At 56.9% G+C, this 27,405-nt stretch overlaps 1 protein-coding gene across 2 annotated transcripts in view; it reads left to right on the top strand.

Moving 5' to 3' along the window:
* The window catches only part of ETS1 (ETS proto-oncogene 1, transcription factor), a 147,575-nt gene that overhangs the window by 95,370 nt on the left and 24,800 nt on the right, over positions 1-27,405 (top strand). For both annotated transcript variants that reach the window (XM_056107679.1, XM_056107680.1), the window contains 3 exons: positions 22,148-22,267; positions 24,049-24,249; positions 27,128-27,202. In XM_056107679.1, the coding sequence (XP_055963654.1) occupies positions 22,148-22,267; positions 24,049-24,249; positions 27,128-27,202 (396 nt within the window). The remainder of the gene's footprint in view (positions 1-22,147; positions 22,268-24,048; positions 24,250-27,127; positions 27,203-27,405) is intronic.

Here is a 27,405-nt window from a genome sequence, read left to right as displayed (position 1 = left end):
TGACCCTGCCACGTCTTGCTTTCCTGTCCTTCCCAAGGGGGGTCAGGGGAGACAGTTTCCTGGGCTGTTGGAAGTACGGGAGAGAATTCCTGTGGACAGACCTTCCCTGGCCCGACTCCCCGAAGCTATATAGATGCACATTGCTGACGGTGCTGTTATAGCTTTGGTGGCTGTTGAAACTGTGGTTACAGTTAACCTGGTTACAGAAAATTTTCCACTTGACACCCCCAGAAGTGCCGTCTCTGTGGCCAGTGAGATTCTTCCTCCCTCGCACGCATTCTTGCCAAGCTCGAGGTAGGGCTGGGGTTACCTTCCCAGCGCGAAAACGGGACTCTCAGCCCGGCCTGGCACAGTCAGAGGGCCATTCCGTAGAACTGTCCTTACCAGGATTAATTGCATTGCCGAAGCACCCGCCGTGGGATCCCTTTAGTTCTGGGCCACGAGCCGGGCAGTGGACACTGAGGAGGAAGACCCTGGTGCCTGTTGAGGCAGCTTGCAGGACACGGGGCTTGACCCCTTTGTTCTCACAGCACCCATGCCCCCTGAAGGTCAATGCAAACATTCGACGACCTCCGAGCATTAACTAGCCAGGGAATGATTGTTGCTGTTGTTATTGTTGTTCTGGGGTCACACTTGGCTGTATTCAGTGCTTACTCCTGGATCTGTGCTCTGGGATCATTCCTGGGTCGTGGCAGCCTCTGTACTACTTCTCTGCCTCATGATTCTTCTTTTCTTTTGTTGTTAATTTGCTGTTGCTTATTTAAAAAAAAAATTGGAAGGGAGGGTGGCCTTTGGGCCACACCCAGTGTGCTCAGGTCTTACTCCCGACTCTGCACTCAGGAATTACTCTTGGGGGACCACTCTTGGGGCTGCCAGGCAAATGCCCTATGCACTGTACTATTGCTCTGGCTGTTATTACATTATTTTTTAAAAAAATCCTCTGTCCTTTTATCTATTTATTTTTTTGCTTTTTGGGTCACCCCCAGCGATGCTCAGGGCTTACTCCCGGCTCTGCACTCAGGAATTACTCTTGGCGGTGCTTGGGGGGCCATATGGGATGCCAGGGATTGAACTTGGGTCGGCCTTGTGCAGTGCAAATGCCCTACCTGCTGTGTTTTCCCGCCGGCCCCTCCTCTGTCCTTTTTTTTTTTTCCCCCTTTCTATACTCCATTGGTATAGAAGATTTCCTGGGCCCCTCTGTCCCCCAGCAAATGTCCCTTAAATCATCTCAGTTTTAGCAGACTTCCCATCTCCCCAGAGCCATTGCCACTCAAGACAGCTCGAGGAACCCCGGGCTGCGTGGTGCTGCTGGCCCTCAGTGGCCGCGGTCCATCTGTATGTAGCCAGACTCTGGCTGGCACCTAGGAAAGGGGCTCCTGTGTCTTTAAACAGCTGTGCGCCTGTGTGTGTAAAGACACTTGCTAATCCAGTGACTAATTCAGTCTATCCTGACGGCTGCCAAGCAGGGCTGGATCCCGACCGGGGCTGTGCGCAGGGCCCCGAGAATGAGCTCTCGCAGCCCAGCCGGCCCGCCCCACCGCCGGCTCTGGCACGACCCAGGCTCTGCGTGCGTGCGTGAACTCCCAGCGCCAGGGCCTGTGCCTGCCTGCTCCAGCCCCGTCCTGCCCTCCGCCTGCCCGCTCTCTCCTCCACGCGCCCCCCTCTGTGCCTTGGGTCAGTTTATTTACTCATCCAAGGGTGGAGCCTTACTCAAATCTGAGTCAGGGCTGCTGCTCTGGGACATTCCAGGGGACCAAACTCATGATCCCCCCCCCCCAACCTTGGAATAGAATTTTCCGAAGAGATCCCCATTCGGGCAGCGGGGCTCGTAAGCTCGCCGGGACAGGGACCCTGTCCACCCTGTCCCTGCCCTGTGGTGGTCTCCAGCCGCAGGTCGGGGAGACACCTCTGGAAAGAGTGGGGCCTCGTGGAGCTGTCTCACGCGGACAAAGCAGAACACGCAGATGTGTCTGGAGGGCGAGTCAGACGGTCTCTTGTGGGGCATCCCTGGGTCTGGGCTTTGAGGCTTTCTCTGTATCTTCTCTCTGGCACCAGAGAGGGCCCTGCTAGCTGGTCCCCCCTCCCAGAGGCATCTTCCTCCTTGTGTCCCCGCATCCCCATCTCTCTGTGCCAGTCCCTTCTGTGGGCAGTCTGATTGCCTCTCTCGGGACCCAGCCACCCCACTTGGCCTCTGTGGCCACCCCTTTTGCCTTTGACATTAGCCTTACTCATTTTGAGTGTGTGTGTGTGTGTGTGTGTGTGTGCGCGCGCACGCGTGTGAGTATGCACATACACATATGCGTGTGTGTATGTGTGTGTTTGCGTGTGTGTGTGTCCCTGCCCCCCAGCCAGGGGGATTTCAAGTGCTTCTTCCAAGCCTCCTGGTCACCCGCATCTCGTACCCTGGGCCCTGTGGCCACGTATGGCCCACAGACTCTAATTCGGAATGGTTTTCTTGCCGAAGTATGTAATTCATGTCACATGAAATTCATGTGCTTTGATCAGGTTCACAGGGGTCGCAGAGCACCTGGGGCGCCCACTCCTGGCCGTGCTTGGGTTCAGCGCCTGGATGGCAGTGGTGGTAGGCGGGGGATAACGCAGTGCCTACCCAGGGCATCTAACTCAAGCTTCACACGTGTTAGAACTGTGGCGTGCTCAGGGCTTGACCCCTGACTCGAGCTGTCTTCCCAGCCCTACGATTCGCTTTTTTGGTTTGTGTGTTTGTTTCTGGGCCGAACTCTGCATTACTCCGTTGGCGGGCGGGCCTCCCCTAGCTCAGGGGCTGCTCCTCGCTGTATGTACTGGAGTGACCACGTGGTACTAGGGGTCGCAGCTGGGACTCCAGGTTGTGACGCCGGCACCTCAGCCCTCCATCAGCCTTTGGAAAACCAGACCACTGAGTGCTTTCACCATCCCCAGGGAGCATTCGGGCCACGACTGTTCCAAATCTCTGCATTTCCCCACCTCTTCCCCAGGCCCACACGCTGGCATTCAGTGTAACTTTGGAACTAAAGGTCGATTGGAAAGGACTGCTGAACTTATTCGACCGGAATGGGGACCCAGGACATGGGTCCAGTTTCCCGATGAGAGCCCACCCCCCCCGCCCCTGTAGGAGCTCTGCTCCTGTCTCCCCCACCCCTCCAGTATCTGAGGATGGACCTTGGTGTGCTGGGGGGGGGGGGGGGGGGCTCTCCCAGGCAGGCTCCAGCCCTTGCTTCCTCCCCAGCCCGGACTCTGGCGTCTCCAGGCTCCTCCCCTGAGGCTTTCTTCACAGCTTTATTTATTTATTTATTTGTTTGCTTGCTTTTAGGGCCACACCCGGCCATGCTCAGAGTCAGGCCGACTCACCCCTGACTCTGCACTCAGGAATGACTCCTGGCGGTGCTTGGTGGTGGTGGTGGTGAGGGACCCAGTGGGACTCCAGGGATGGAACCCGGGTTGGCCGCGTGCAAGACCAGCGCCCTCCCTGCCGGGCTCTCTCTTCTCCTCGGGGCCCTCTCCCGCGGAGCGTGGCGGGTGCAGGGTGCACGTCTGCTCTGCTGGTGCGGAGAAGGCGCCTCTCCTCAGCTGCAGGGGCTGCGGTGGCAGCGATTTCCTAATGGCTTCCTGATGAGGCCGAGCTGTTTCCTCGCGGCGCAGATGAAGGCTGCCCTCCCGGGCTGCTCCCCGTCCCACCTGACACAGGCCGAGGGAGCCGGCTGCAGCTCCCCCCCACCTTTGCATTGATCCCCCCCTTCTCTGCTCTCCACCCATTGGCCGGTGGCGCCCATTGATCTGCAGGCTGGGTCAGCCTGGCGGCTCTCAGCCTCTCTGGCCTGGCCCCGGGAGAGTGGCCGGGCGCTGCTGTCTGCTCTGGGCCCGGCTTCTGTGGGTCTGGGAGGCAGCTGCGGGCTGGGAAGGTGGTCCCAGGCGGTGGGACAGGACCATGCAGGGCAGCTCTCTCCCGAAGGGCGAGAAAGAGCCCAGCTAAGAGGGACGATGGGGGTGGGGGTGCCTTGCCCTGGGCCCTCACGTGGGAGCCTTTGCGTTTGCAGCTGGAGCCGCGTGGACGGCTGCAGGGCTCGGCCTTTTGCAATGAGACGATGACCTCATCCCATCGGTGCCTCAGGTCCAGCTCACGGGCAGCGCCCCTGCTTCTGTGTTCTGGCTTGTCCACGGGGTGGGGGGATCGGACACTGTCAGCCCCGTCACTGTGTCTCTTCGCTTCCATCCTTGGAGTAAAGCGACTGCAGCTGCCTTCCAGACCTTTCCAGTACCATCTCCCACCCCCGCCGCCCCCCCCCTCTGCCCTGCCCCAGGATCCCTCTCCCCTTTCCTGCGTTTCAGATAAAGGTTTCATTAGACCACAGAGCTGAGCCGCGGCCCCCTCTCCTTCCGGAGCTGGAGCAGCAGCACTGGGGGGGGGGGGGGGAGGAGGGGGGGGGAGTCCCGGTTCCTCTGCCCCTGGTTCCTGGGAGGTGCTTGCTTGCTAATCCCTGGTGTTCAGCTGAACCGCTGTTGAAATTGCTGCCATCATTTTACGGCCCATCAGATGCCGAGGCCCCTGTGCATTGAAGCTCAGGACAGGTTGCGTCCCCGCCGTCCTTCAGAACATCGTGGGTGGGGAGTCGTGTGCATGTGCCCGAACTCTTCTGGAGTGAAGAGCCCAGGGGGACGGCCCCCCACCCAGCCTGCTGCTCTCAGGAAGCTGCCGCGGGGGCTAGAGCGTGCGCCCCTCGGAGAGTTGGGAGGGCTGGACTGAGCAGCCACGTGACCCAGGGCACATTGATGTCACTGGCGGGAGCTTTGTTCTCCCCATTGGTTAAAAATAGAAAATCAAAGCGTTGGGGCCGGTGATGTCTGAGGTCCTGCAGCCCATCCTTCGTCCGTGCTGGGCAGGGTGCAGGACCCCTGACCCCCACGAGCTGCTCCTTCCTGCTCCCTTCCCTCGCTCATCTCGGAATTACGTCGTCGAGGTGCCGGGAAGGCGAACCAGCGTCCGAGGAGTTGTTAAAGTTTTATAGCAGACTCTGTAAATTCCTCTTCCCTGCTTTGTGGCTGTGGAGGAAGACGCTCTGCTTCCCATATTCCCAGGGAGGAGGGGTGGGAGGGACCGGGGGGACAACGGCGAGACCCAGTGGGGCACCCCAGTTTGGGGTTTTACAGATGACGCTGGGGATTGAAGAGTCCACCCCCGGAAAAGTGAGCGGGGCTGAGATCATAGCGGAGCGGGGTCTACACGGAGCGGGGGGCAGTCTCGGGACGGGGGTGTGTGTGCAGGCGGCTCCCGGCCAGAGAGAGAGCCAGGCATCCCTTTGAAGCTTATCTCTCAGGGGCTCAGGAAACATGGGCGGGGGCGGGAATCACTGCCAATGCGAAAGGCTCTCTCCCTCCTCCTGAGGGACTCACGTTGGGACCCACTGAACTGGGTGGGGCCTCTGGAACCCCTGGCGCCCCCGATTGCCCCCAAGAGATCACCGTTGGTGCGATGTACAGGGCTGTGTGCACAGAGCTGGTGTGCTGCATGGGGGGTGTGGGGGGGGGGGCGGGCGAGGTCTAGAGTAGGCACAGTGGGGAGAGGGGAGGAGGCGTTCCTGCCTCTTCTCTGAGGCCCTGCTGCTTGGCTCCGGGGGCTCACGCAGCTCTCTGGAGTGATGGGGAGGCCTCCTGAGAGCCCACGGAGAAGCAGGGAAGTCTCCCTCCATCTGGCAGAGCAGCGGGGAGAAGCCAAATTAAAGCATCTGCACGGAGTCCTGGGTCAGCCCAAGTGGCCCCGGCACTCACTTCGTGCTCTGCTTTTGTGGACTTGCATGTGGGTTTCAGGCCCGCCCTCTTTTTTTGGGCACAGGCTTGCACACATACATGCATATATGTACACGGGCACACACATGCATATACCTGCGCACATGCACATGGGAGTACCTGCTGCGGTCTGCTTGGCACACACACACATGCACACACATGCACACACTTGCACACAGGAGGGCCCGCTGCCGAACTCTGAGCTCTGTTCTCGGTCTCCCTGGGACTGCAGCTTCTGAGCCCGTCTCAGGTCTGATCCCGAGCGTCATAGACTTGCCGAACCCGGACTCTCCGGCGTGGGTGAGGAGCACAGGGCCCTTCCGCCCTTGGTCCAATGTCTGGCAAGCCCCTGCCCTGTGCGTCACCGACTTTGAGTTCAGGAAGCCTTTCGGGCGGGCTTGCTCGTGCCTCCCTAGGCGTGTGGGTGCTGGCGCCACCTGGGAGGGTCCCCGCGAGACCCCTGGTGCCTCTTCCATGGACCTGAGTGACACGACACACTTGAGGGCTTTTCCCGGTGACTGAGTGTCGGTGTCGCAGGAACCAGGAGGGAAGCTGGTGACAGAAACTTGGAGGCATGAGGGGGAAGTGGAAATCTCTCCTTGGGGATCTCTGGATTAAGCCCTGAGTTACTTGTCTTGGGAGATTCCCGCTGTCACTTAGGAAGTTCAAGGTGGCACAGTTGGAGTGGCCTGGGGCGGGAGAGGGGCGCTGAGTCGAGGTGCTGAGGGCCCGAATCTGGGGGCGCAGTGCCGAGGGGCCGATGGGGGTGCTGAGGATTGTCGGGGGTACTTGGAAGCAGATGCTTGCTGCTTCCGGCCCCCTCCTCCGCGCCTCCCCAGGCTCAGTGGCCCCTGCTGGCCCTCTGAAGTGAGCCAGGGCAGGAGTAAGACTGTCAGCATCCTGATGGGGGCGGATTCTAAGTGACGATCCCCCACTTCCTGGGAGAGCAAGAGATGCGTCTGCAGAAAAGATAGAAACTCTCCGAGAGGCCGAACAAGGAAAGGGGAGAGAGCGCTCCTCCCGGGAGGTGGGCGGTACGTCTGGGCACCAGCTCCAGTGAAACGGGGGCACTCTCCTGGCGAGCCACTCTCTCCGGGGCCCCCTCCCCAGTCGGCTTCTTGGCTTCTTCCGTCCTGGAGGCCCAGCAGAACCCAGGCCGCTCTCCAGGCCGCGATCGGGGTGACCTCATCTTCCTCCCAACTCCGGTCCAGTTGGAGCTGAGCTCACAGGGCAGTTCCAGTTCCTCCTGTCTGGGACACACAGCGGCAGATATAAATAGAGCAGGACTGTCTGTGGCCATTGTTCCCTAACTGGCCATTGTTTCTGGAGGCTCCGTGGCTGCAGCTTGCTGGCTGCTCTCTCCGTCTTCCCCCACCCCTCGCTCTGCGCCCCCCGTCTCTGCCCCTGGCTCCGTCTCTCGGTCTTTGTGTAGAGAGCCGCAGCACCCATTTCCTCCCCCCCAGCCCCCGTGCCTTTGAACTTGCCTGCCACTTGGTGAGACCTCAGGGAGGTCACCCGACTCTTGTGCCCTCCTCAGAGTCCCCAGGCAAGCTGCTTTCCAGCCTGTCCACGCTGCCTCGTGGCCCAGACAAAGCAATGCATATCCCATGTGGTCCGGTCATTGCCGCGCTACCCCTCGCCCCCCCGGGTCTGGATTCCTGTATATTGTGGGGTCTCGGGGACCCTGGGACGAGGCTCAGACTCCCCCATGCTCATGCCGTGGACTCGGGTAAGAAGGGTGTGGGAAGCATGTGACAACGTGGACTCGGCACGTTGGTGGTGGACTCTTGAGTTGCTGAGATTCCTGTGGATGGTGTAGACGCGGCCAGTGGGCCAGATTCTGTAAAGCTGGTGCCCTCATGGGTTCCGAGGGGCTTTGGGGGTGACAGGGGCGGCTGGAAAGACCAGTTCTTGGCCGCATCTCAGCCGCGCCTGGTGCCAGAGCCTCATCTGTGCGTTCTCATTTTCTCTTGCAGCAGGCGTGGGCTTTGCGTTGGGAGGCTAAGGAGGGACGCCCGCCAGGGACCCAGGCCTGCCTGAGTGTGTCTGGGGGTCGCCCCCGGCCCTGCCTTTGTGAATGGCTGCAGGAGCATTTCAGAAGCAGGACAGGGGCCAGGGAGCCGGTGCATAGGGGCGGGGCGGCGTGTCTTAAGTGCCCTCACCAGATGATACCCCCCACGCCCCCCAGCACCACCGATTGTCGTCTGCTGGTTCTAGATCTCTAGAAAATAAGAAATAGAAACCCGGACAGGAGTCACCAGGGGCTCAAGGAAGCGGAGGAAAGGGGCAGAGATGAAGAAAGACGAGGCTTGTCCTGTGGGGCTTGCGCCAACAGGATGCGCGCGGGTGCAGAAACCGCTGTGGAGGAGGTGTGGACACAGGCAGTGCCGCACCCGGGGGACACAGAGTGGCCCCTGTGTGTGTGTGTGTATGAGAATGGGGGTAGCTGCATGGCGTCCACTTTTGTTCCTTATGTGTGGTTGGGGGCTGCTCCTGGTTCAGTGCTCAGGACCCAGTGATGCCGGGGATAGCACCAGAACCTCCCTCCTCTCTCCGGCCTACAGTTACTCATCGTAAGAGATTGGGCCCCGGGTTCTTTGGGGAGGTCGCCATCCCTCCAGCAGACAGTCCAGCGGGGCCCTCAGCTCCCGGAGACTTGCACAGAGCCTGGCTGTGGCCTGCCGCTGATGGGGGGGGGGAGGGTCACAGCTTTGCCTCCCCTTACTTTCCGTGCTCCCTCCTTGACAGGCCACCCCAGGACTGTGTCTGAGCATCCCTTCGATATTTATTTATTAAAGGGAAAAACACATCTGCATAGAAAAGCCTTAGAACACAGAAGAATGCGCACTTTGTTTTCCTTTCTGGGGCGCTGAGACATGTGGGGTTTTAGCTTCCTCTGACAGGTTTTTGAAGCTGCTTTTATCTCAAACAAGCCTTTCTTTCCCACTGGCATCAGGAGGGGAGGGAGGGTGTAGAAAAACTGTTTTTCGGGGGGGGGAGGGAAAGAGGAGGTTGAAAAAAAATGTGTCGCTGTCACATGTAAACAAACAAGAAAGTAGAGAGAGAGAGAGAGAGAGAGAGAGAGAGAGAGAGAGAGAGAGAGAGAGAGAGAGAGAGAATTGCCTTGAAACATTTCGGGGAGACTCGAGTTCCCATTCAGAATTTCGGGGGGCAGGCTGCTTGCTGAGACGGCTAATTGGGAAACGTTTGGTGCCCTCTCGCTGCTACTCCCCTGGCCACTGCTGCTCGGTCCTCTGGTTTAGAGTTCCCCCGTCCAGTGGCTGTCTCCTCTCTCTCTCTCTCTCTCTGAGTCCCCTTCTGCGCCCAAGTCCTTCCTGAGCCCCCACGGCCGCTCCCCTTCTCTGCCCCAGCACCTCCCGACTGCTTTCTCCACCCTAGGGTGTGGCCCCCAACTCCTTCCCGTCCGGCTCCCCTGTTCCTCTCCCTGTGCATCTCCCAGAATCGCGTGCCCCGGCCCCCCCCAGACCCCTCCTTGGAGGAGCCGGTCTCTGTATTTGCCTCCTGTGTGGGAGGCAGAGGCAGGCCTTGAGAAAACAGTTCAAAAGTTCAGAACAACTTGGCCTGGTCCAGCCTGGAGAAACGGGCTCCTCACCCTTGTTTTGCAGCGGAGTTGTCCTTTGCCCATGGAGGAAGCCCCTCGTGGCCCGCCTCGCCATCCCGGGAGTGCCCAGGAGCCCTGCTTCCGTCCCCCCCACCCGCCCCACAAGCGGGGAAGCCCCCTTTCCCCGCTCCCAGCCTTCAGCTCATTGTCTGGGCCCTGTGCTGGGCACCTGCTGTCAGCAGGAAGGCAGCGGGAGCAGCGTCCGTCCTCCAGGAAGCAGGCGCTGCTGAAGGAGATGGAGAAGACGCGGGGCCTGGGGGATGGTCCCACGGCCCATGCTCTGCAGGTGCGAGGCCCCGAGTTTGCTCCCTGGCACTGCCTGGCTCCCTTGCACCATTGGCTGAAGTTCTGGCAGCCCCAGAATACGACTGAGCCCCAGCACTGGCCCCTCTGGCCTGCTTATTGTTGGGGTGTGCGCCCCATCCCCAGAACAATGGCAGAGAAACGTTCTTGAGTTACAGGGCCCTGTTTCCTGCCCTTGGCTCAGCTGGCGGTCACGGGCCCAAGGTGTGTGACTGAGTATCCTCCACTCTGCCCGCACTTGGGTTGGCTTGGTGATGTCTGTCGCTTGGGCGCGCTTTCTGGACCTCTGTCTCCACCCACAGTGGCTTGTCTTTGTAGGATCCTCGCAGACTCTGGAAAACAAACATTCTGACATGTCCAACTCCTGGGTGGGAGCAGGGGGAGGGAGAGAAGGGGCTTTTCCTGATTTGCCAGCACTGCCAGGACCCTAGCGACGGAGACCTGCAGGACTGAAATGTCAGCCCAGAGCGGGGAAGCTGGGAGGCGGGCAGGGCCAGGGGGTCAGACGCAGCATCTCTGGTTTCTTCTTGGCTAGTTTCTCCCCGCCCAGGTGGGGCCTGGAAGCCTGACTGGGTCCCGAGGATTTCAGCTGAAGGCAGGTCAGGCGGTCGCCTCCCAGAGGAGCGTGAGATGGGCTGTCTGTGTCGCTTTGGGCAGAACTCTGGGGGCGAAGGCTCTGCTTCCTTCCTCCTGGGTAGGCAGGGGGCAGGGACACGGACCGTGCGTTTCTGAAAGATGCTCCGTGTGCTGTTGGCTGGGATCCTCAAAGCGGAAGAGTGAGGAGGAGTCTCTGCCAGCAGGAGCGTTCTCTCCACGGCCAGAATGATGGGAACGATCCTCCCCACCCAACTGAGGTGGGCTGGGCAGCGGGAATCCCAGTCGCCCCCGTGAAAACGTGCTGTCCGACGGTGACAGGGACCTTCCTTGGCAGGACACGGGTGGCAGAATACTCCTGGGCTTTGGTCAAATTGAAAATGCATAGGGAAAAGTTCTGAGCACAGGGTTCGACTCTTGGGACTGGAGAGGTAGTACTGTGGGGAGGGTGCTTGCCTTGCATGTGCCCAACCCAGGTCGCGTCCCTGGCATCCCATGTGGCCTCCAAAGCACTGCCAGGATTAATTCCTGGTGAGAAGGAACCCCTGACCACTGCCAGGTGTGACCCAAAATCTTAAAAAAAAAAATAAAGAAACGAACAATAACAACAAACCCAGCATTTGACTTTATATGCGTGACTCTCAAACTTTGGGAAGTTGGTCAAACCAGTAGGCATCCGGGTTCCGCCGAGTCTGAAGGAGAGGTGTGAGGGGGGCAGGTTTTCAGATCATGGTTGCTCGCAGTTACGCCCCACCAGCAGACTGTGGGTGCCCGAGAGGTCAGGCATGTGCGTTCTCAGCTGGAGCTCATAGCCAGAATCCCGGGCCGTCTGTTTTCATCCCTATTCCAGAATCAGACTTTACTCTCATTTTTTTCCCCTTTCCTCCTCTTCTCTGTCGCTCAGTTGGACCCTGGAGAAATGGTCAGGCTCCTCCTGGTGTTTCTTCCCTTTTGCCCCAGGTTCCTTCTCTAAGCAGTGGGGCAGCAAAGGACAAATCTCTCCGTGGTCCGCGATCTCTGTATTTTCAGTTCGGTTCCCATCATCAGCGCTGGCTTGCGCACCTACCACAGATTGGCCTTTGGCACCTTCTGACTCCGCTGCCTGGCTGACAGGCAGGTGGAGAATCCACCCCAGGGATGCGTTTGCACCTTGGTGCGCTCTGTCCCCTGTGCTCTTGCTCGCTGGACTGCTCCAGCAAACACATCCTTGGGAGTCCTTCCAGCCGGACGCATCCACTCATTTCTATTTCCTTCTTTAGGCCATTTGCCCGGCATGGAGGGTGGGAGATTTGCACTATTGTATGGAGAAAACAAGAAAATGTGGCTGCAGGGGCGGTGGAGAGGTGGGGGGGGGCGTGGGGATGCTGGGGGCGCTGGTCTGCTCTCTGGCTGGGGGCCTGGAACGGAAGAGACTCTCTGGGTTTCCCTGAACACCTGGAATTGATTGGGGTTTCTGCTCAGGTTTCGAAACATTTGCCGAGGTGGAGGAGGGGAGAGGGGGGTTAGGAAAGGAATAAATCCAGTGATTAAAAATAGCTTTTGCATGTCAGGTGCCTGAGCGCATTTGGGAACATGCCTGCAACTCCTTTTGTTTGGCAGGTTCGCACTTACAACTGCTTTCATTTGCTTTTCTCCTCCCTACCATGTAACGGTCAAGGGCTCATTGGAACCATGTGTGAGTCTGGTGAGTCACTGGATGCTGCGCCCTCGGTGGGAATAACGCGTTAAAGTGCCCTGGGGGGAGGGCGCGGGGAGAGGGGAGCTCGCTGAAGTCACTTCCTACAGATGCTGGTCCTGGGTTGGCCCCTCCGCAGGCCCCCTGCGTTCCCAGGCCTGGCTGCCCTGAATAATGTTCCTGCACTTCCAGAGGGTGTGGCCTCTCGTGGCCTCTCCGAGGACCGGTTCCTTCTGCCCCTGGAGAGCTCCTCTCTCCGTCTCTCAACACTGCCCCTGGAGCATGTCCTGGTGGCCATGTGCACTGGCCGCACAACCCAGGCGCCGGTGTGAGAGAGTGACCAACTTAGGGGTCAGGAGGCCATTGGAGGGTGAATTGGGGACTGTGTGTTTGTGTGTGTGTGTGTGTGTGTGTAGCTGCTTTCTCCCATCCCCCTTTTTTTGAGGGGTGGAGGGTGTGAGCTGGGGCCACATTCTGCAGTGCTCAGGGCCTCTGCCTGGGTGTCTGCTCAGGAGTGACCCTGGGCGGTGCTCCGGGGACCATCTGTGGTGCTGGGGCTTTGAACTGGTGTCAGCTGCTGCAAGAAAGCACCAGGACTGCCTCTCTGGTCCCTTCTCTTCCCTGGAATAGTGCCTGGCTGGCTGCACACTTTGAAGGGTTCCAGTGTTGAAACGCAGGCAGGAGCCACATTGTATGACTTTCTGACATACCGGCGTGCGTCTTGGGACTCATGTCCTGCTGTTTGGGCTCCCAGAAGGCCCACTGGCTTGGATGAGTGGCCTGCTCATCGCCAGGCCTCGCTTTGTTCTTGCTGGATCCTAGACTCCTTCTCCTTCCATGGCTCTGTCGGCAGCAGCGGACGAAGGACAGAGGAGGGACATGCATCTCCCTTCCAGGCCTCCGACTGAGCCAGACTGAGCTTTCTGGATTTGGCCAGCTCCCTCCAGCCGGAAGTCTTGCCCCACGCTTCCGGTGGCCACTGGCAAGGTTTGGACTCAGGAGTGTGGCAGGCAGAAGAGCTGTGGGCGCTCCTTGCAGCCCCTCTTCTGGGAGGGAGACAGGACAGTGGAGACGAGGGAGATGAGGTCGCTGGTATATCAACATCTTCTCTGGGTTAGTTCTCAAGGGCACCAGCAACAGCTCTGCAGGATGAGCAACATCGGAGTTAGAGCCGGCGTGAGTCTTTTCTCTCTGTGCTGGTTTGGAGGAGGAAGGACACTGCCGGGGCTTGCTCCAGGGGTACTGGTCACTGTCCTTAGGTCACTGCGCCTCTGGTCTCAGGGAGCCGTCCATCTCCTTGGCTGCTCCTCCAGGAGGGAGTCTAGGGACTGGTGTGGCCTCAACCCCCGCCCCCCCCCCCCGGGGTGCATACCTCACATCACGATTGTGTTACATTCCTAGAACTGCTCTCAGGGGCCCCGTCAATGAACCAGGGACCTAGACTTAAACTCTTTGGTTACAGGGAACGTCATTTGAAGCCTTGCTTTCCTTTTCCTTGAGATTACCTGTTTCCAGTAACCTCACATGCTGTGGGCCTCCTTTATCCCCCAAATACCTTGCAGCAGTCACGAGGAAATAAAAACTGATACTGTTGATGGTAGGGGTTTCTGTGGCTCTTCTCTCTGCTTTGGGTGTTTTGAACACTGTCACTGTCTGTCCTCCCGTTGTTCATCGATTTGCTCGAGCGGGCCCAGTAACATCTCCATTTTGAGACTTGTAGTTACTGTGTTTGGCATACGTCACGGGTAGCTTGCCAGGCTTTGCCGTGCAGGTGAGATACTCTTGGTAGCTTGCCGGGCTCTCCGAGAGGGGCAGAGGAATCGAACCTGGCTCAGCCGGGCTGATTGCACACAAGGCAAACACCCAACCGCTGTGCTATTTTGAAAATTGCTCTAAATCAAGTAAAACCTGATAGGTAGACTCTACCTGTTAATGGGGCTTCATAGGTTCAGTGACCCCACCGCCATGATTATTTCAGTGATGGAATGGAGGTCAGTACCTGTGACTGGGCTGGAGAGAAAGTACAAATGCTAAACACATGCTTTGACGGAGGCCCTAGTACCCCTCAGCATCACTGAGCACTGAATCGTCCACAGCACTTCCATGTGTGGCCCGAAAACCAACCCCCCAAAGAAAATGAAGAATAACCCATGGGGTTTTGATGGGTGCACCAAGTCCAGCGCTCTTCAGAGTTCTTGCTCTTCATTTGGGACGGTGGCCCTGTTTTCCTTCCTCGATGGACAGGGTGGTTTGTTTGGGTCTCCTTTCACTTCACGAACCTTATTGAGCTACTCTGGATGTAACTCATTAACCTGTCTACTCTGTGACTCAGGGGTGCGCACAGAACACGGAAGGAAGCCAGGTTGTCATTGTACCCACGCAGAGGAGAGAGTTGTCAGGAAGGAAGGAGACTCCCAGCCCTCGGGCCCTGGAAGGGAAGCTAGTTGCTGCAGGCTCTGGGATGGTTTTTCACAGAGTCTTGACAGCTCTCACCCAACTCAGGACTCCTTCCCCGCGGGGCACAGAGTGTGGACGTATTTAATGATTTCCTCAACTGGTTCTGATTGTCCAGGTTTCACTTTCTCTGGCTGCGTTGTAAAGATTCTAGGGCTTTTGGGTCTCCAACCTGGCAGCCTGTGTTAAAAGTGTTAAAAGTGTCGCAATCCTGGGTTCTGTTTCACCTGGGTCTTCTCACCTGCCTCTTCATCTCTTGAAATTTTCTTTCCTACCTATTAAAATGGTTCTGGGGTCGGAGCCATCGGAGGGTGCTTGCCTTGTATGCTGCTGACTACAGGCCCAATCCCTGGAATCCATATGGTCCCCCAAGCCCCGCTAGGAGTCATCTCTGAGCACAGAGCCAGGAGTACACCCTGCGTACTGCTGGATGTGGCCCCCAAATCAATGAGGTAAACTAACAGCGTCCTCTGGGACTTCTCCAGGCCCCATGGAAGCGTCCTATCGTGAGGATGTTGTGGAGGAGTCTATGTGAAGGGTTCTGCCTAGTAGTGAAGTTGTTTTCAGATGGACACACTTACTTTTGAGGGGGTTGGGGGGGAGTTGGATCAGGGCTTATTCCTGGCTCACTCATGATGGTACTTGATGGTACTTAGAGGCTCGTGTGGTGCTCGTGTGTGTGTGTGTGTGTGTGTGAGAGAGAGAGAGAGAGAGAGAGAGAGAGAGAGAGAGAGAGAGAGAGAGAGAGAGAGAAAGAGACAGAGACAGTGGTGGCGGAAACCAACCCAGAGCCTCACACCTGCAAGGCAGGTGCTTTTTCCTTAGCTGCTCCCCTCACCCCGTCAACCTGTACATGCTCACCCAGTGTCCGTGAGTTATGTTTAGTGGAGTTGTATCACTTCCCCAGACAGACTCGGACGGGTTCGGAGACTCCCAGCGGGCACACGAGGACCTTGATGGAATATTTGCTCCCTTATGGTCTTTTGGGACGGGACCCTCCCAGCTGGGCTGCACTGCTGTGCGTTTTGACAGTTCCTTCCCGATTCAATTGGTTCAGCACCCAGCAGGCGTGGCCATCCGGGGCGTGAACCTTCCAGAGGCTCAGCAGTCTTGGACTAGGGGGCTTCGTCTTTGGTCTGTTTTGAGAACACCCGAGAGGAGAAACATCACAGGTCTTAAGGTTCGCCCCAGCCAGAGAAAGCTTCAGGCACAGAGCCGCTCGAACGCTTGCCGTGTGCCGTTGTGTTTAATCCACATTCAGGATTGGTAGGAAAAGTCCTGGCTGACCTGACAGGGCCTTGGGTGGGGACCAGCCCATCCAGGAGAGGCATCCCAGGGAACGGCAGCCCTGGTTATTATACATGTTCACACATCCGCGGGGCGGTGTGAGGGCTGGTTCCGGGCTAGGGCACAAGGACCACGCAGCAGCTGTTTCCCTGCATTCAGTGGCCTGAGCACCTCCACACCTGGCTTTCCCAGGAAAGCGACCACCCTACCGGCTTGGAAAGAGAGAGTGCGCTTAGGGGCATCTGCGCGCGCTCTCTCTCTCTCTGCAGAACCTGCCAGAAACCAAGAGGGACCCTAATAAAGATGAATGCAGAGCAAGATGCCTGAGGGATAGCCGTGGGCTTAGGTCTAGTGTCCTGCGTATGTGTGCAGTTCCTCGCGCATTGTTTGAACTGTCTTCATGGCATTGGCCTGGCAAGTTGCCCCCGTTGAGACTCTTGGGGTATTTGAGTTTAGGGGGTTGTCATTCCGAGCAGAGACAGCTCTAGATCTTGTTCATGAAATACCTTTGGTTCATTGCTCTGGATGCCTTGATGCATTTCTAGGTGTTGTTCCTGAAATTGGAACTCTTTGGTTCCCTAATACAAAGTATTAGGGACAAAGGACAGAGATTCTTAGCTGGGCCAAACTCCCCTGGTTATCTGCCCGGTGCCGTGATTTTCTGATTGCTATTGGTCCGTTCCCTTAACACGACTGCTGCAATAAGCTTTGAGCTTCTGAGAGGGGGATTTCCACTGGACCTCGTGTAACCAGCGTTTAATATCTTTCACGAACACTTCTGGGTGTGATCATTCTCATTTAAATGCCAGGCCTGAGCTACTGAAAAACGACAATCCTAGTCACTTGCCAATTAGTCACTCACTTTTAGAGGAGTTTTTATTTTTGTATTGGTTTCCTGTTTTCTTTAAAAAAAAAACAATAAAACAATGTTTCGTGCTTCCTTTTTGGGGGTTTTGTTTTGTTCTGTTTGGGGGCCACACCCAGCGGTGCTCAAGACTTACTCCTGGCGCTGCGCTCAGAGATCTCCCCTGGCTGGGCGTGGGGGATGGAACCCAGGACAGCCGTGTGCAAGGCCAGCGCCCTCCCGGCTGGACTGTGGCTCTGGCTCCGGCCCCGATTCCGTGCTTCCTGGACAGGGATGAAACTCCTGTCTGAAGTGCTGCTGGGTCTCTTTTTGGCCTTCCCTGCCAAGTGCAGGCACTTTGTGGGTGTGTCCTCAGCCAGGACCTGAGCCCGGCATGGTGACCAGGCTTTGGAAGATGGTACTGGGAAGGGGGGGGGGGCCTAGCCAAGTAGTCCCAGCTGTGTCCCCTGGAGAGGAAGATGGGAAGCAGAAGGCTGCATGGGGAGGACTCTCAGCCCGGCTGGCCCCTGCTCCCCACCCCCTGTCGCTCCCAGGTGCTCTGCTGGTCCTTCGCCTCCTGTCCTCTGTGCTGCCGCGGAAGGTCCTCAGGCCTCCTGGCCCCCGACCCTGCTTCCCTCTTTCCCGCCCCGGGCCTGCCGGCAGAGCTCGGCTGCCCTGTTTGGCCTGCGCTGTAGTTTCCACATCTGTTGTCCTGACCAATTTCCGCCATCAGCAGAGTCCTTCTCATCGAGTCGTAAATCTTGGGGAGGGAGGGAGGGAGGGAGCAGACACCCCCAAACCCACACAGTTCAGTCTGGTGAATGTGTGCTGGATGGATGGGGGCCTGGGGGGGGGGGGCGCTGGAGGGTGGGGGGAGTGGACGCCATCTGGGAGAACGTCTCACTCCCTAACTCACTCGTTGTGGGAGCGACTCCCGTGTTTGGCCCTGAGACAGGGCTCCCCACTCGAGAGAGGGGGGCTCCGCTGGGGACAGCGAGCACCCTTCTGCTTCCCCCGGGAGCCGCTTCCAAAGCTGTCCTTCTGCTGGGCGCTGGCCGGGGAGATGGGTGCACGGGGAGCCTGGCCGGCTTTCGGGGTGACTCACTTGAGGATGACCCCGTTGTTTGAGGGACTGGGTGTTGCGTAATCAACATTCTGTCCCTCCCCCGTCTCCCCCCACTGAACAATCTGGGATTTTCCATCATTTTGTCAACCTTCCTGGAGGCATGTTGATTTTTCCACTAGAATTTTTTTTATTTTCCTGGAGGGGGGGTGCATGTCCCAGGGCAACCCGGACTCATGGCTGCCCAGAACAACAGGTTCTCTGCCCAGGGGAACGGCCAGCGTGACCCCTCCTGCTCCCCAGGGTCCAGCCTGGAGCTGGACCACCCCACTCCAAGGGGGCCAGAGAGGGTGGGGGAGCTGCCTGCCTCCTCCCCCAGGCCGTGATGACGTCCCTTCTGACCCGCGGGGGCCAACTCGTGTTCCCTCCGTTCAGAAGACGCCCCTTGGCTTCTTCCCCCTTCCCCGGTTCCCTTTGTTTCAGCCCATGACACATGTGTGCGCAGGGCAGGTCTTCAGAGGCCAGCCTCAGTGATGCGAGTTGGGTCAGTGCCTGCAGTGACCACGTCTGGAACCCAGCCATTACAGGAGTCAGATTCATAGGAAGTCTTGAAGATGTGGGCAGACGACCAGGGCTTCTGGAAACGTCTATGGAGAGATGCATTGCTGCCTGAAAGGCCTGGGACATCCAGGGAAAAGTCTCAGCTCCCGACCCCACCCCCTGCAACACACACTTTATTTTATTTTATTTTGGCTGTACCCAGCGGTGCTCAGGGCTTACTCCTGGCTCTGCTCTCAGGGTCATTCCTGGCAGTGCTTGGGGGGGGCCAGGTTGGCCATGTGCAAGGCTAGTGCCCTGCCCACTGCACTGTCTCTTTGGCCCCTCCAAGGCTGGGTGGGAGCCTGTAGCCTCGACCAGTTTACCTTGCGTCATTTCCAGACCTCTTCCGTGAGTGAGCAAGAGAGCCATGGGGTTAGTGAGCAGAGGCTGTCCTCGCCCGCTCTTCCTCACCACCCCGCGGCCAGCTTCCACAGTGCTCACTTCCTCTCTGCTTACTCCTGAGGTCCCTGCCGCCACCTTCCGCATCCAGGCCACTGCCCTTTGTCACTGTAGTGGATGCGACAGCTCGGACACCCCTGCGCACCCCCCCCCCCCCCACGGGCGTCACTCCCTCCTCAACCAAGGTTGCCGAGAGCAGCCAGGGTGAGCCTCTTCCCTCGCCCCACTTTCTAAGAGTGTGGTCAGAGAAACAGGACAGAAAACGGGTCCTACTCCCCAAACCTACTTTCAAACCCGCAGTTGGGTGGCATTGAGATGCATTCAGATCACTGTGCAGCTATCAACGATGTCGCCCCGCAAACTCTCCCACCTGGCCGCTCTGCCACTCAGTGCCCATGGGGTGGTTCTTCATACCACTCCTTGCTTCAAGCCCTGCACGCGCACCCCCCCCCCCCCAGCCCCCAACACCCGCTTCAACTTTCTGCCCACGCATTTCACGTTTCTTGCAACCTCCTAGCCTTGGATTTGTCTGTCACTGGCTGAGCGTAATGTGAAGGGACACCCAGGTGTCCCTTTTAGCAAATGCCACATTTGCTAATCCCTTCTGTCGGGGGGCTCGGGGCTGCTTCCTCCTCTTCACTTTTGTGGCCGAGGCTGCTGTGGCCGTGGTTGTCTAGATGTTCTCTTTGAGATTGTTTTCAGCCATCTGGGGGTCTAAGGTAACTCCCCCACCCTCGCTAAAATAACAGATAACCCTTTTGAAAGCGAGCAAAACGCTTGAATAGACATTTCTGCAGAGAAGGTGGCCAATAAGCACAGGCTAAGGTGCTCCACCTTGACTCCCCGGGGGAAATGCAAATCAGAGCTGCAGAGCGATGCCCTTTGCCCCCAGCCGGTTACTAATATTAAATGTTACTGTAAGAGCACAACAGGAAAGAACAAGTGTTGGCAGGTCCTGGCACCTCGTGCCCAGCTGGTGGAATGTGCAATTGTGCCACCACGTCGGGGAGAAGAGGATGGTAGTGCTTTGAGAAATCAAAATGAGAATTGTCCTAAGGTGACCTTTGGAGGGGAGAGAGGGGGCTTGTGTCTAGGGGCTCTTCCTGGCTCTGGGCTCAGGAGAGACCCCTGGCGGTGCTCACGAGACTGTGCGTGGTGCCTGGGATGGAGCCAGAGTCGGCTGCATGTAAGACAAGCATCTTACCCCTGTACCACCTCAGTCCACAAGGTCCACAACATTTCAAAGCGTGTTGAAATGCCACTGTACCGCTCCTCGTAGAACTGCCCCCCTGGTTGTCTGTCTTACTCAGGATGAAGTGATGAGTTCTGCAGCGTACTCTGCACTTACTCCCACCTCCTTGTGCTCTTCTGCTGTTTGGGGCAACACAAATACATGCCCTCTCCATCTCTGGGCCTTCCTTTATTCCAGCCACTCTCTCTAGGTGCTCCAACTCGGGGTGGTATTGCGGTCACCCAGACTAAAAATGCATACTTGCAAGAGCTGGAGCGATAGCACAGCGGCAGGGCGTTTGCCTTGCACGCAGCCAACATGGCCGACCCGAGTTCGATTCCTCCGTCCCTCTCGGAGAGCCCGGCAAGCTACCGAGAGTATCTCGCCTGCACGGCAGAGCCTGGCAAGCTCCCCGTGACGTATCTGATATGCCAAACACAGTAACAACAAAGTCTCCAATGGAGATGTTACTGGGCCCGCTCGAGCAAATCAATGAACAACTGGAGGACCGTGACTGTAACCGTGACTTGCAAGAGCAGGAGGTAGCTCACACAGAGCGTTGTGGTGCCCTGGATTGGATCCCCACACTCCGTAGCTCTCTGAGTATCCCCACCTGCATCCCCTGGTGGTCCCCATGCATCCGGGCCTGAGCATCGCTGGGCGTGGCCCCTCTGAGCCCCCCTATGGGTTTCTAGGCTCTGTTCCCCAAAGGTTCTGCCTCAGGGACTCGGGTGAGGTGGAGGATTTGCATTTCTCAAGGCTTTTCTTAGGTGATGTCAGTGCAGCTGGTCTGGGGACCTCACTTTGAGAACTGCTGGGTCTAGAGGACTTTTCCTGTTTTGAAAACCCGGAGTCCTTTCGATCATGGCCCCAGTGTCTCTTGCCCTGGTGTCCAGACTTTGAAAAATTCTGACTTTGTTTTAGCAAGCATCTCCATGTCTCCCTTGAAGCCTGAATTGCCATTACATTTGTTTTTGGTTTGTGTGAGTGTGTGTGTGGCGGGGGGCGGGGGAGGGGTGTTGTGAAGGAGAACGTCTAGAGATGCTGAGACTACTCCTAGCATGGTGCTCTGGGATTGCTCCTGCTGGTGCTCAGGGGATCACGTGGTCTCAGACGTCAAACTTGGGCTTCCTGTGTGCTTAAGCGCATGCCCAGCTCCTTCAGCCATTTCCTCACCCAATGGCCGTTGTATTTGAATGTTTAACTGGGTGAGTAATAGTTGAGCGCTGGGAGCTCCCACATGTACAGCCTGGTCTCCGGCTTCTCGGGGGGCGGGATCATTTCAGCTTGACGCGCTGCTGGTCTCTCTCCTTCCTCACACATCACCAGTGCTAATAGTTGTTTGGGGAATGAGCGAGTGTTGTTACTTCCTTTGCCTACAGAGCTGGATGTGAGCCCGGGACACTGGCTGTGTGAACAGACGGGAGAGCAGGGGCTGGGGGCTGGGGAATCATAGACTTGCCCAGAAAAAAAAGGCATGTATGTTGGTCATCAGGGTGCAGGACCTTCCACACAAGAACTACTTTTGTTTGTTTGCTTTGGTTTTTGGTTTTGGTGCCACACCGGTGGGACCAGGGATCAAAACCCCAAAGTACAGGCTCCAAAGTGTTTGTCCCTCTGCTCAGGAATCACTTGTGGTGGGGCTCGAGAGGCCACCTGGGGTGCCAGGGATCAAACCTGGGATACCTCTTAGGGGACTAGCACATAAAGGAGAGACTCCTACACTGATGAGGCTGTAACAGATACTTCTCAGCGGACGTCCCTCAGACTTCCTAAGGCCTGAGTGGATAATGATCCACTAAGCTTTTAGGTTTGAGCTGTAATTGACATGACATCATGTTAGTTTTAGTTCAATGCCCCAGTGATTGGATATTGGAGATATGGGGAGCTGATACCCATGCTGAGTCTAACTACCATGTATTTCATGGCCACGGGCCTCCCGTTGTTCATCGATTTGCTCAAGCAGGCCCAGTAACGTCTCCATCATGAGACTTGTTGTTACTGTGTTTGGCATACGAATACGTCACAGGGAACTTGCCAGGCTCTGCCGTGTGGGCGAGATACTCTCGGTAGCTTGCTGGGCTCTCCGAGAGGGGACCATGTATTTAGAGTTTATTATTTACTTTTTGGGGGGAGGGGCACCCAGAGATACTCAAGAATGACTCTCTGGGGGTTGTACCCAGTAGTCATGGGGGCACCTGGGATTCAAACCGGAAGCACGGGCTCCAAGGCGTTCGTCTCGCCAGGCTTCTGGTTTTTATTACTCACGTGCTATTTTTCTTTTTCTCTCACAGACATGGAATGCGCGGATGTTCCGCTGTTAACGCCAAGCAGCAAAGAGATGATGTCTCAAGCGTTGAAAGCCACATTCAGTGGTTTCTCTAAAGAGCAACAACGGCTGGGAATTCCCAAAGGTAGGCTTGGTAGTCGGTAGGCCAAAAAAAAAAAAACCAACCAAAACGATGGGAACGGATCTCTAGGCGCATTTTTTTCCTCAGGACTACCGACCTCCCTTCAGTGAGCAGCTTGAGGGTTGTAGCCGATGCCATGAGCTCCCCAGCCAGTGCTCCCCAGTTCCAGGTTCACAGTGCCCTCTTGACCTTAGAACAGCAGCTCCCTCCAAAACTCTTTTGTTAGAAGAAGGGAGAATCTTGAAAAAACTCCACCCAGGCCATATCCCAGGCCAACTGCTGGTCATATCGGCACCTTCAAAGCTCGTGATTCTAAAATTGTGAACACGTTTGGAAAACATTGCCTCAGAGTCCTGCAGGATCTCCATTGGATGAACTGCGCGAGCTGTATTTCTTGGCAGTTCCGTTTGCTCTTGGCTGTTACTTGTTCTTTGGCAAGTGGTGTTTCCACTTGCGTATTATTGTCTGGAAGGGTCTGCTTAGGAATGTTCGGGAGGAGAAGTGTCAGAAAGAAGAAATCACCCCACCACTGGTTGCAGAGAGAGTGCATTGTTCTCAAGTTAGAGTAGCACTGTTTGTGGACTGGCGAGTTAGAATAACGCTGTGTGGACTGTTGAATTAGAACAGTGTTGTGGACGGTTGAGTTGGAGTAGTGCTGGTGTGGACTGTTGAGTTCGAGTAGCGGTGTATGGACTGTCAAGTTAGAAGAGCCCTGTATTTGGACCTGGCTGCTCCTTCCAGAGTTGAGGCCCCCAGTCTGGTCAAGCCAAGTCTGATGTAGAGTCCCTGAAAGTCTCTGCATGCCTTTCCTACTGGCTCCACACTTCTGCTAATACCAGCATACCAACCCCTTTGTAGAATCACAAGACTGAGTCGAGTGAAGTCCTACCGTTAGGTTTTCCAACGTCTCCGGAAGTCATCTGCTAGAGAGAGGGCCTAGCAGCTTTGAGAGTAGGTGTGCTGTGAAAACCTCAACAGCCATCAATCATCCCAGCTCTTACGGGTCATTTTCTGGCACTGTCATGTGGAATCCGGAGCCAGGCACGAGGATTCTGTGGCGCCTGGTCCATAGACCGCTCCAGGCAGGGCCTGTGATGTGTGTAATTCAGACACCTCCACACGTTGTTTTTATTAATTACCGTTTGACTGCCTTGCTGGTACTAGGGGCGAGGATGATTACTAGCCATAATTAGCTATGATAAAAATAATTATGGATAATTAAGAACAACGGTCTCAAGTGTAAGCATTAAGAGCAGGAAGCCAGGCAGGTGCAGTCTCCAAGATACACTTGATTTTATTATTAGTGTGAGTCAAGAAGGCATTCAGCCTCTTGGGCCGAGCTTCCCTAAGCTGTGTCAGGGGAATGGGGCAGGGAGAGAGAAGAAACCTGGCATCTGGATGGAGGGAGGAGACAACTGTTATTTTCTGGGTTGTGGTGAGCCTGTAGCTGGGAAGACCAATAGGAAGGCAGAGGGAGGTGTCCATGACACACGGGGACAGGCTGAGATGCTGAATTACAGATCAACCTCCATCAAGTTCGGTCTGGGGCAGAGAGATTGTTCAGTGGGCAGGGCGCTGGCCTTCCAGATGGCTGACCTTGGTTCAATCCCTTACCTCCGCTATGGTCCTGGAGTCACAGAGCCAGGAGTAGTTCCTGAGCATTGCCAGGTGCTCCACCTGGCACTGCCCCAAGCTCCATCCTGCCCAAAAACACAAAAGGGAAAAAGTGGGTGTACTCGTTAGCTGCATCTGACCTGCCCTGTCTTCCTCTGATGTCTTCCCAGACCCCCGGCAGTGGACAGAAACCCACGTGCGGGACTGGGTGATGTGGGCTGTGAATGAGTTCAGCCTGAAGGGCGTGGATTTCCAGAAGTTCTGCATGAACGGCGCGGCGCTCTGTGCCCTGGGCAAAGAGTGCTTTCTGGAACTGGCCCCGGACTTCGTCGGGGACATCTTATGGGAACATCTGGAGATCCTGCAGAAAGGTAAATGGGGTTCAAGCAGAGAGTTGGGCCGCCTGGCCAGACCCTGTGATGGGATACCAGGCAGTTATCCGTGGAAGCGTGCCAACGTGGCTCCTAGCCTGGGCCAGGGCAGGGATCAGCATCCACCCGAGTTTCTTCTCCTTCTGGTCTCAGGTTTGGATGTCAATCTTGAGGAGGCTCAGAGGGTTATTTGTGAAGCTGGTGGGGGTGCACCCCACCTGCACCCCAAATCCTGATCTCAGATACATTCTCTGTTCACGTGCTGCTATGCCCACAGCCAATCACGTTCTCCCCAGCAATCTTGACACCCACTCCCCAATCCACAGTGGACACGGCCAGCCCTGCAGAGCACTGTGGTGACCATCGCTCCCCTGGAGCAGGAGCAGGGGTTATGTTGGGACACAGTGTCGCAACCTTGTAATGACATGGCCTCCTGGACCAGCCTCCTCTAACCTTTTTGGACAAAGTGACTCATGGACCACAGTCCTGGCTGGGGATAGGAACAGCGGCCGGCTGCAAACTTGGGTGTTTTTGCGCTTATTTTTTTCTGAATGTCTTCTTAAAATAAATGGCAGTTACCAGCAGTCAGCTGTGCCCTGCAGCTGACTGTAAGCCTAGAAGCCCGCTGCCCTCCGTGACCCAGGCCCACCCTTTCCCTGTGGTCGCTGGCTCCGACCCTAGGCACAGGCGTGGGGGGCTGGGAGCCCAGCTCCGGATTAGCACATTTCCCCCCATAATACCTTCCTTTGTTGGAGACTATTTCCCACTCTGCCATGCTCTGCCGAGACCCAAATTAGATCCCGGAGTGCAGCCGTGTTATCTTTCTTCCTTCTCTTCGGTTTCTGCTGAGGAATAAATATGACTGAGCAGAGTCAGGGTGAGGGGGGAGGTGGCGCTGACTCCTGGCTCGGCTCCAGGGCCCGGCATTTCTGGGGGGAACTGCACAGGCCTCTCGAAACTCCAACATGTGGCCCGTGTCACCGTGCGAACGCCCACGCATCGGCGTGGATGGGAGCGACCTGTTTATAGAGGAAAAGATAGGGCAGGCGCCTAGCAGAGCTGATGTAACCGCCGGCTTATAAATACAGCAGACTGTGAACCCGAATCCATCCAGTGTCTGCCCCCCTCTATTTATGGCCCTGCAGAGACCAGGTGTTCTGACGTGACTAACCCTCTGCTCACCCTCGTCCTCCAATCAGTGGACGTATTTCACCACCTCATCGTCACCGCCGTCTCATCGGTGCACCTGTTGGTTCATTTTTCCTATCCAAAAATTAGTTTATAACTTTTAAGAAAAAAAGACGTGTGTGTGTGTGTGTGTGTGTGTGTGTGTGTGTGTGTGTAATACCTACCATGATTTGGCAATGAAATACAGTAGCATCTCTTTTTTTCCAAGGTGATTGGAGGTCAGTTTTCTTTTGGATTCTCCAGTGCCCCTGGGTGAAATAGGAAGGATATGTTCTCTTGTACTTGTCAGGAGCTTCGTATTAGTGAGGAAATGGTCTCTGTGTCCCCTCACGGCTCTTTGGTTCTCTGGCCTGTGTTCTTTATATGATCACAGAGAGCCCTCCCAGCTCCCTGACATGGGCCTGTCTTTCTTCCTGCAAAGATCTCACTGCAGCGAAGTTGACGCGGATGAGGAACTAACTGAAGTGAGGCTGGAGAGAGAGTGCAGTGGTCGGCGCTGACCTTGCAGGCCGCCACTCCCTGTTCAGTTCTCGACACCCCCTAGGGTTTCCCCAGAGCCCTGCGAGCAGTTATCCCTGAGCGCAGAGCCTGGAGTAAGCTCAGAGCACCTCTGGGCGTGGCCCCCAAGCCCAGGAGGAGAGAAAGAACCGAGCGTGTTTGAGAGTTGACGCCCTCTCGCCCTCCGTGTCCAAAGTGTCCTGTTCAGGTCGGGGAATGGCGAGCCAGGAGATCTGTGCTCTGGTCCAGCCCCGGCTCTGAATCAGCTGGAGCCGAGGAACATAGCTGCGTGGGGTGGGGTGCCGGGCCGGAGGTACAGGGGCCGCTTCCATCTGATAAGCCGTGAAAGCCAAGCGCAATCATTTTCATCTCCGCTGGGAACTGCTACTCCTGCAGGCAGGGGCTTGCTCCCTGCCGGTCTCTGCTCCCAACAAGCTATCAAATACCTGAGGAAAACCCCACTCCAGCCTTCGCACTCGGTGTCGGCTTCCACTCGGGAAACGGGGGCCAGACTGCCCCGTCCCACAGGCCCTGGGTGTCCAGGGCGGCCCCACGCTCACTGGGCGCAGATCCAGAGCCTCTGCTCTCTCTCCCAGCTCGCTCCACGTTCCTTCCTCATTCCTCTGGGAGCCGCGTCTCCTGTCTCAGGCAGGCCTGCACCCCGTCACGGTCCACTCAGCAGCCACATGAGCAGTGGCCAACTTCTGACCGGGCGCCGTGAGCAGGGGCTGCCGAGGGCGTGGCGAGATCCCGCACCTCAACAGGCAGACGGGAGAAGAACAGGCCAGGGATGCCGCTTCCCTGCCTGAGGGTGCCAGGTCATTTGTGGAAAGCTCTGGAACTGGTCCTTAAGAAGTTTGGGTAGGGCTTCCGGTGACTTCTGCAGAGGTTTCCCAGACCTGTGAGGCTAACGCGGCAGCTGCCCTCATTCCCTCCCTCCAAGACGCCTCCCCGGGGCTCTGTCCAGGCCGAGAATCCCCCTTTTGCAAAGACAGATGATGATAAACTTCACCGGACGCCTTGCTCTTGGCCTTGAACAGACCCCGTGGGGAGAGGCAGACCCCCGCTCAGTTCCTGAGCAGGTTCTTGGAGGAGAGGCCGAAACGGTTGTGGGGCTTGCATCCCGGACCCCCGGGGGCCGAGCATCACTGGATCTGACCTCTCTGTCCGCCCCCTTCCCTGTCTCTTGCAGAGGACATGAAACCCTACCAGGTGAACGGCGTCGGGAGCTACCCCGAGCCCCGCTATTCCTCGGATTACTTCATCAGTAAGTGCCCTCTCCGCCTCTGCCCTTGTCTTGCCTGCTACCCTGGCCTCAGGGAAGCTGACCACAGACTCCTTCGGTGACTCATCGTCATTCTCAACACGTGGTTCCATTCAGCTCTGTCCTAGGTTATCCCCGCCCTGCAGAAGGCATTCACCTCCACACCCGTTTTCTTCTTATTTTATTTTTTTTTAAATTTATTTATT

Source organism: Sorex fumeus, unplaced genomic scaffold (genome assembly GCF_029834395.1).
Source record: "Sorex fumeus unplaced genomic scaffold, SorFum_2.1 ptg000169l, whole genome shotgun sequence".
Lineage (NCBI taxonomy): Eukaryota > Metazoa > Chordata > Mammalia > Eulipotyphla > Soricidae > Sorex > Sorex fumeus.
The sequence above is the reverse complement of the archived record's forward strand: the minus strand, read 5'-3'. Positions and strand labels throughout refer to the sequence as shown.